The sequence below is a fragment of the Tarenaya hassleriana genome, unplaced genomic scaffold (genome assembly GCF_000463585.1).
Source record: "Tarenaya hassleriana unplaced genomic scaffold, ASM46358v1 Cleome9, whole genome shotgun sequence".
NCBI lineage: Eukaryota > Viridiplantae > Streptophyta > Magnoliopsida > Brassicales > Cleomaceae > Tarenaya > Tarenaya hassleriana.
In genome coordinates, this window is record NW_010971389.1 from 5,778 (window position 1) to 14,062 (window position 8,285).

Consider the following 8,285-nt stretch of genomic DNA (forward strand, 5'->3'; position numbering starts at 1 on the left):
ACCTACTGAAATCATCAGTAAACGTAACAAAGTACAGATAACCTCCTCTAGCAGGTGAGCTCATAGGACCGCATACACACTATGTATGAGTTCTAACAACTCTGTAGCCCTTTCTCCTTTTCTAGTAAAAGGAGATTTTGTCATCTTGCCCACGATGTCCATTGGAATTCCGTTGGAATTTTTTTTTTAAATTTTCAAAAAAATTTCCAACCGGCATCCGTTGGAATTCGGTTGGAATTTTTTTTAAAAAAATTTCCAAAAAAAATTCCAACCGGTATCCGTTGGAATTCCGTTGGAATTTTTTTAAAAAATTTCCAAAAAAATTTCCAACCGGCATCCGTTGGAATTGTTTTCTAACAAACATCCGTTGGAACTCCGTTAAAAATTTGCAACCGATTTTTCCAACGTTAATCCGTTGAAAATTTCCAACGGATATCCGTTGGAAATACCGTTGGAAATTTCCAACCTAATTTTTCAATTGAATACGTTGAAAATTCCGTTAAAAATTTCCAACGGGTGTTTCCAACGGGTATCCGTTGGAAATTTTCAACGGAATTTTAACGGAGATCGTCGTTGAAACGCCGTTGAAAATCCGTTGGAAAATCCGTTGGAATTTGCGGATTTTTTTGTAGTGAGATAACCATGAAAATACTATATTTATAATTTTTTGAATTATATTTATATATATCGAAAAAAATCTGATATAAAATATCCAAATTTGTCCAAATCCGAAAACAAAACTAACTGTTAGAATGTCTATAAACAATTATAAAAACTTTTGTGAGTGCCATAGAAATGAAATATTCAAATCTTGCCAAATTATAACTAACTCCCTAAGAGTCCCTTACCAAAAAAAAAAAAACTCCCTAAGAGTGCTCGACCAAAAGCATCACAGGCATCTGACATGACAAATCGAAAATATAACTATATATCACATCACATCTCATACGTCATGTCATCCATGCCACGTTATATAATTAAAAGGATATATATAATAAAATATTTCTATATATATATGTTACCTAAGGATGCGAGATCTTTGGTGTTGAACATATCGACGTAAGTGAATTTGGTACCGGCGAGGCTTTGGTTGAGATCGTCGACCAGAGCTCTGAGCTTAGTGTTGAATACCTCGACTGCAGCGTTGACATCCTCGGCGCAGCCATTGCCGTCACCTCGGGTGGCGACTATCCGTGGAATGCAGCCGAGTTTCGATATTCCAAACAGTGCGACTTTCCTTGCTCCGAGGATATACAACACCTATATATACACATACACATATACATATATATACACATGTGTTTCTTCAATCGGAACATATATGTTTGGATCTGTTTATTTTGGGTTATAAAAGCTACACAATACATCAACTTTGGTCGGTACTGTTTCAAAATAATTTAAAAAATCTCTTTTAATGTTTCCACTCTAGAATTTATGATTTTACGGATAGAATAGTCGGTTTACTAAATTTCTATATATTTTTTTCACATTTTATAAAGTTTGGATATTTTTATAAGATGTTTCCTAAATTATAAGTCTCTCTTTTCGGGTTTTCAACTCGAGAATTTATGGTTTCATGGATAGTACGGAAAGAGTCGGTTTACTATGTTCGTGTATCCTCCCCAAGTCATTTGATTTTCTCTGTGGCTTGTGTGGTCTAATATAATATCTTGCGTATCCGTTTCATGCATAGAGGATTAGATATGGAAATCGAACCGAAAACCGAAATTTGATTGCAAAAGAAAGAAGAGATTAGAAAATTAGAAAAAGAGAAACATATAGTTTAGATCGCAACGCTGCTCTGATACCATATTGAAAAATAAAATGCGGAAATTAAATTAGAAAGAAAGAACAAAAGAGAAAAGAACGGGAATACTTTTATTGCTACATCTCTTCTTTCTTCTTACATTACAATGAAAATAATCCATACATTTATAGGAAAAGCTATGGAAAGAAACAAGGAAATAAAGATACGAAAAAAACAAATAAGACAAAGTATAATTGATACGATATATATTTTATTCTTAATTGATATAATGCCTTTAATTATTATCAATCATATCAAATCTCCATATTTTCTTCCTATTTCAACAGATTTTTCAGTTTTGCTAGATCAAACTCTGGATAGATATAGATATACGATTAGGTACCTTCAATTGAGAAGTGTATCGTCGGATGAGAATATCGGCGAACTGGTCGGGAGTGAACGAGATACCGGACAAGAACGGTGGAGACATAAAGTAGTTATTAATGTAATCGTTGCTTCCCATGCTAATTGTGTATAAACACTCCTCCAGTTGCTGCTTCGGTACGAATGCCCTCGTTATCGCCCCCAAATGATTTAGTATTTGTCTATTAAATTCGATGTTATCGCCCTGTCATAATATCATACGAAGCATTAGATATGGGTTTAAAAAATTTAATGTTATGTATTATGAACATTGAAAAGATACGAGTAATTTGATGAGGACAAAACTTTTCCGAGTGTCAAACATGTCTTGCAATCATCTGCCTTGCGCAAATGATGAAGACATCCATGTAAACCGAGATGGAAACAACCAAGAGTTTGGAAACGAAGTTATAACTAATAGATCAAGATTCAAGTACCAAATATCCGATTACGAGGTCGCGTGCTAAGAAGCTTCAAATAATATATAATGGGAAGATTTTAACCCAAAAAAAAAAATACAATGGGATGATTCTTGATATATTATTTTACCATATAAAACGCATGCGGTGGAACCAAAAACACTTATAAATTTGATTTTTATATATACTAAATCTATTGCCATTGGTCACGTGATCATTTTTTTTGTTTTGTTTTGGAACTTTACCCCTTGTTTGCCGGATTCGTCGAGGATTCCGGATCCTCCAGATGCATAATTTACACCGGAAAACACTTGTGTCGGAGATGATCCGGCGAACGGCGGGATAAAATCCTTAAAACCCAGAAATTCAGCTGAAACATATATTATAGGAAGAGATCGAGTTATATACTTTCTATGTGTTTTGGCAAATTAAGACACACAAGAAGTGAACCGGAAACCGGTTTGCAGATGAATCTGTGAATATAGAGACGAACCAAGAAAATCGGGAATAGTGCGACCATTGGTGAACCGGCCGGTCGGACCCCTGGCAAAGTCAATACCATAAGGTAAATAGTTGACTTTTGTTTGGGTTACCAAGTCATTATTATTATAGCCGGCTTAGTCGTGGCCATGGCTGGTACGGCGGCGCATGCAAAAAAAGTTCGTATACTTTTGTAGCTGCGACTGTCGGACAAAACCGACATGTAATTCACCATTTGTATTTCTTTTTTACTTAATAGATTCACATTTCAACAAAAAAAAATAATAATAATCAGCATTGCCTTTGAACCTCCCTGAACCATTTTCAGATTCAATTAACTGCGAAAGATAAAAACGTACAGATGAAAAAAACTTAGAATATATTTGAAATTTGTTTCGACCTACAAGATTGAAGGGCTATTTAAAGGGAAAATGATGGCCCGATTACGTGGAGTTTTTTTTTTTTGTTTCTTTTTTGGACAAGAATTAGAAACATATTTTCTTGGTTATGTGAGAGAACGAAGAAGTAATTAATATTCTTACCGGAACAAAGAAATAGTTCATTGGCTGGTTATTGGATTGAGAAAAACGTGTTAGAATAGGCCTCGTTGGTTTCGGCAAGTTCCATTTAATTCACGTGGCTAATATGCATGGATGGGAATATTGCATGTGTGCATATCGTTACGTGTTAATCAGGTTCGATGCTTTGAATATTAAATTTGTATGTATAACCATAGATTCTATAACTAGTTTTCTTTGTTTTATTAACTGCTAGTTTGATTGTAATTTAATAGTGCTATAGATATATTTCCTACATATGCAATAGATATATTTTCTTTATATTGATTACCATATTTTTTTAATATAATAAGAATGTATACAAAGATTATAGATGAAATTTAGTTTATATACATATAGCAATATTTGTATTTTTTTATTTTATATATGATTTCCATTAATCCAACTATTAATTGTTTGATTATAGAAAGTTAAGTCTGCTAAAATTAAAGTTTGCGTATGGATTGTCCAAATCAACCAAAATATTGGTTTTTTTGTCATATTTTCCCTCTATTTTAAAAATTTTCTCCTTGTTTTTTTAATCACCTCGTGTTGGATCTAACACATTTACTTCCGTTTCAGTCTCATGTTGGATGGCTATATTAATAGTAATAATAAATAACAGAAATATATATATATATATATATATATATATATATATTGTTTAAATCTTTATTGAAATCGTTGGAGAAATACTTTACCAAAAAAAAAAATCGTTGGAGAAATATGACGTTATTTAATAAGTTGGTCGATGGTGTAGGGAGACGTGGTGACTCCCATGAACAGACCCTTGGCCACGATGTCGTTAACGGCCTCTGTGCCGTGGACCTTATCCCAGAAGACGTACTTGGTCCGGTCTGGGCAAACCGGACGGTTCGCCGCACAAAGTTCTTGACCCGGTTCGACCGTGCAACAGCTCTTGTTAACAACCGTGAACCCTAGAATGTGACAGCAAAAAAAAAAGGTTTGAATTTTCGCTTGAAAGGATATATATCATATTTTATGAAATTATAGTCTGAGAAAAAATAGAAAGTGATATATATTTAACCATTAAAAAATCCAATTGAGTCCAAATTATAATTTTTTTTCTGTTATGTTCGGTATGATTATCATTAAACAAATAAATTAAATCAGATTAAACAAATAACTAAAAAAATAAATTACGAAAAAATTTTCTACTAGAAAATGAATATCTTTCTTAAATTAAATTATATTGGTTTTACCATGAATAAAAATTTTCAAAAGCAAAAAAATTCACGGTAATAACGACTTGTGGACATGTTAGGATGAAATCGTGTTCGTGCCCACAAAACCCAACTCCAACATTGAAATGAACCAAATACTAGGATTTAAACTTTAGGATTCGATGCTTTAACCGGCGAAATCCAAAGAATTTGTAGAAAAAAAACCATACCAATTTCTTTTTTTTTTAAAAAAAAAAAAGGTATATGATGGTAAATAAAATTAGGATGGTCACCTAATTTGGAGACATCTCCACTCTGCATATCGACGAAGGTGAATTTAGCTCCGGGGAGATACTTGTTGAACCTGGCGACAAGTGCTTTGAGCTGCTTGTTGAAAAGAACGGCGGCCACATTCACTTCCTCGGCACAGCCTTTTCCGCCGCCAAGGGTTTCGACCACCCGAGGGATACACCCGATTCTCGATATCCCGAACAGCACAAACTTCCTTCCTCCGAGGTCATATAGACTCTATATGAACACATATAGTATGTAAGACGGTATTATTGCAATGATACGTATTATAGGTTTAACCTTGAATTTTCAATACGTATTATGTCTCTATAAGATAGAAAATATATGTTACTAAGATTACTTAACTTTCAAATTTGAAGAAACTAAAATCAACATATTAGATATACGAATATTTTATCAGAATATATATTATATCCTCACGCTATTAGAAAACTAAATAACGAAAGTATATCTATAGTGTATATCCCGATAAAATATCAGAAATTCGTATATATCTCTAATACTAAATGCTAAAACTTTCAAGAAAAACTCCCTACATGTGTGAAGGGGTGGATTCTATCGTAATTAGGTTATTATTGTAATTCGTAGATTCCTTGCTCCGAGGCCATATAGATTCTATATGAATACATAAAAGGGTATTATTGTAATTTGCAGTTATAGATTTAAGTTTTAACCTAGAGTTTTCTGCGTGGAAAGGGTGGATTCTATCGTCATTAGGGTTAGACATCTATCAGATTCAGTTTGGTTTTACTTTGGACCGAAGCTAGTTATAAACCAAACCGCATTACATCGATTTGGTTTTGTTTGGTTTTTTTTAGGTTAGATTAGTTTGGTAAGAAAAGTTCCGCGACATGTTTGATCTGTATAGTAGTTATGTATGCCCTAGTTCGTTTATAACGGTTTGTTCAATTCAATTTGGTATATATACAAGTTCTACATTCAATCCGATATTAATCGGCTAGCAGTTCTTAAAAACCCGGGTTAGATAACCGTGTTCAATGCAATTTTCTTCGAACAATACTAACATGTAAACTCTAGAATTATGTTAAATCTCGATCGATATCTTACCTTAAGATGTGTGGCGTAAAGATTGACGAGGGAATAGGCGTATTTGTCGGGAGTGTATTGACGGCTGGTCGAGTATATTGACTTAACGAAATAGTTGTTGATGTAATCGTTGCTTCCGATGTTGATTGTGTACAGACATTTGTTCAGCCTCTCCGGTCGGGCTAATGCTCCTCCCTTCGCTATCGCTCCCCGATGGTTCGATACTTGCTGACTCAAACTAATTCTACCGCCCTGTCGAAAATGTAGAGAATCGTAGAATTACGGACCAACTCGTTAGGCAAATATTAAGAACGATTTAATCTTGTAGATAATATGTTAATACATACATACATATATATATATATATGGGCATTCGGATAGGATTTGAATTATATACATTATAGTTTCTAAAACATATGAGATATCGCTTGATTTATCGCGTTGGTGGTTTAGAATTTTACCAGATGTTGGCTGGTTTCGTCGCGAATTCCAGCTCCACCGGACGCATAGTTGAATCCGATTTGAACTTGAGCCGGAGGTGAACCGGCAAAAGGTGGGATAAAATTCTTGAAACCGAGGAATTCAGCTGAAAATCATACCAAGAAATCACCAATTGAGAGGCATATTGATTCAATTAGGTTAACAGTCAGGGAGTAAACCGAAACCGGTTTGCCGTGAATTTGTAGTAGATAAAGAGGACGAACCGATGAAATCTGGAATATTCCGACCGTTGCTAAACCGGCCTGTCGGACCTCTTGCAAAGTCAATCCCGTACGGCCAATAGTTGACTTTTGCTTTTGACTTTGCGAAGTGATTGTTGTTGCCGTTGTCGAAGACGGAATCTCCGAACACGAAGTAACACGGCACCTTTTGTGCACGTGCCGCCACGGCCATGGCGCCGACTACGGTGGCCAGAATTACCCACATTTTCGGAGATACCAACCGAAACATATTCGGATTTGAGAGAGAGAAAAAATAAGAAGAAAAATGTTGGGAAAAAATCGAATAAGTATTTTATGTTGATATAAATGAAGCCGGAAGATTCGGTACTGTTTGTGAAATTGCTTTGATTACGAAATCTCATTGGCTATTTAAAGGAAGAGGCATGGAGCGGATTTAGACAACCTTCGGTTTTCTGTTTGCGTTGGTGAGGCTGTCGGAAAATAAAAAATAATTTTAGAAAATGAAGTTGTTCTGAAATTTGTTTTTGTTATGATTATTCTCACTATACAATTTTATAGCAAATTCTAAATTAATAAGTCAAAGATAACGAATTTTCAGAAGAAAAAAAGTCTATATGATTTTTATTACATGATTTCTTAACAAACGTGAAGATGGTAACAAACAAATAACAAAGATCATGTTTTGAATTCTGTTGACTGAATCCGTGGATGTGGACGTGCATGCATGCATTCTTACATATTTGATCGTATGCTTATAGAAATGTGAATGTGATCCAATACAACAATAATTGTTCTTACTTTATTTTATTTTTGACCAATTAGTCCACCGATTTAATTCAAACAAAATAAGTTTTGATATTATCCCATTTTAGATAGTGTTAGTTTGACCTAGTAAGCATTTATTTAATTGAAATAAAATAAAATTTGATATTATCCCATGTTAGGTAGAGCCCAAAACTGAAACGGGTTATCGGCCCATCAGCAAAGGCCCAAAATAAAAGTTACCTAGCTAATTGTTTAGTGCATGTTTTCCATGAACAAACAAATATAAAATAAAATAAAATAAAATGCATAATCTACAATGGGTTGAGAACTTATTACACATAGCAAACCAGGCCATAAAAACGCATGTTTCCAAATAGTTTCACATTATAAAACCAATTATTTTATTATCGATATACTCTATAAGATTCTAAATTATCAATATTCATATTATACCTTTCTAAAATTTTCATATTTGTTTTGAAAAAAATAAAGAAGAAGTAAAAACAAACAAATTGTCTGCCACTAACCCACCACTCCTTTTCTCCAGGAGTTTAATTTTTTTCTGATTAAGAAAATTGAAATATTGTTAACAAAAGGGGCCACAGTGTCTCCGCCGCTCTACGGCGGCGCTCCGGCCGCCGGTTTTGACGGCGGGGGGGGGATCGGGC

General features: G+C 34.2%; 2 protein-coding genes across 2 annotated transcripts in view; both read right to left on the reverse strand.

Annotated features, from left to right (window-relative positions):
• The window catches only part of LOC104804488 (GDSL esterase/lipase At4g30140-like), a 5,164-nt gene extending 1,532 nt beyond the window's left edge, over positions 1-3,632 (reverse strand). The window contains exons 1-6 of the mRNA XM_010528800.2: positions 3,612-3,632; positions 3,371-3,407; positions 3,083-3,205; positions 2,835-2,959; positions 2,151-2,375; positions 1,023-1,260 (exon numbers count right to left, since the gene is read on the reverse strand). Of these exons, the coding sequence (XP_010527102.2) occupies positions 1,023-1,260; positions 2,151-2,375; positions 2,835-2,959; positions 3,083-3,205; positions 3,371-3,407; positions 3,612-3,632 (769 nt within the window). The remainder of the gene's footprint in view (positions 1-1,022; positions 1,261-2,150; positions 2,376-2,834; positions 2,960-3,082; positions 3,206-3,370; positions 3,408-3,611) is intronic.
• Positions 3,633-4,261: 629 nt separating this feature from the next.
• LOC104803481 (GDSL esterase/lipase At4g30140-like) lies at positions 4,262-7,436 on the reverse strand. The gene is made up of 6 exons (XM_010527415.2): positions 6,874-7,436; positions 6,631-6,755; positions 6,191-6,421; positions 5,104-5,338; positions 4,339-4,564; positions 4,262-4,306 (listed from the first exon to the last, which is right to left on the reverse strand). Exons 1-5 carry the CDS (start codon positions 7,118-7,120, stop codon positions 4,359-4,361), a joined length of 1,044 nt encoding a protein of 347 aa, XP_010525717.1. The 5' UTR covers positions 7,121-7,436; the 3' UTR covers positions 4,262-4,306; positions 4,339-4,358.
• Positions 7,437-8,285: the final 849 nt, after the last annotated feature.

Coding starts and splice junctions, on each gene's coding strand:
- LOC104803481 (XM_010527415.2), bottom strand. CDS start 7,120: ATGTTTCGGTTGGTATCTCCGAAAATGTGGGTAATTCTGGCCACCGTA. Junction 6,756..6,873: donor GAATATTCCAGATTTCATCG/GTTCGTCCTCTT, acceptor TATGATTTTCAG/CTGAATTCCTCGGTTTCAAG. Junction 4,565..5,103: donor TGGAGATGTCTCCAAATTAG/GTGACCATCCTA, acceptor GTCACATTCTAG/GGTTCACGGTTGTTAACAAG.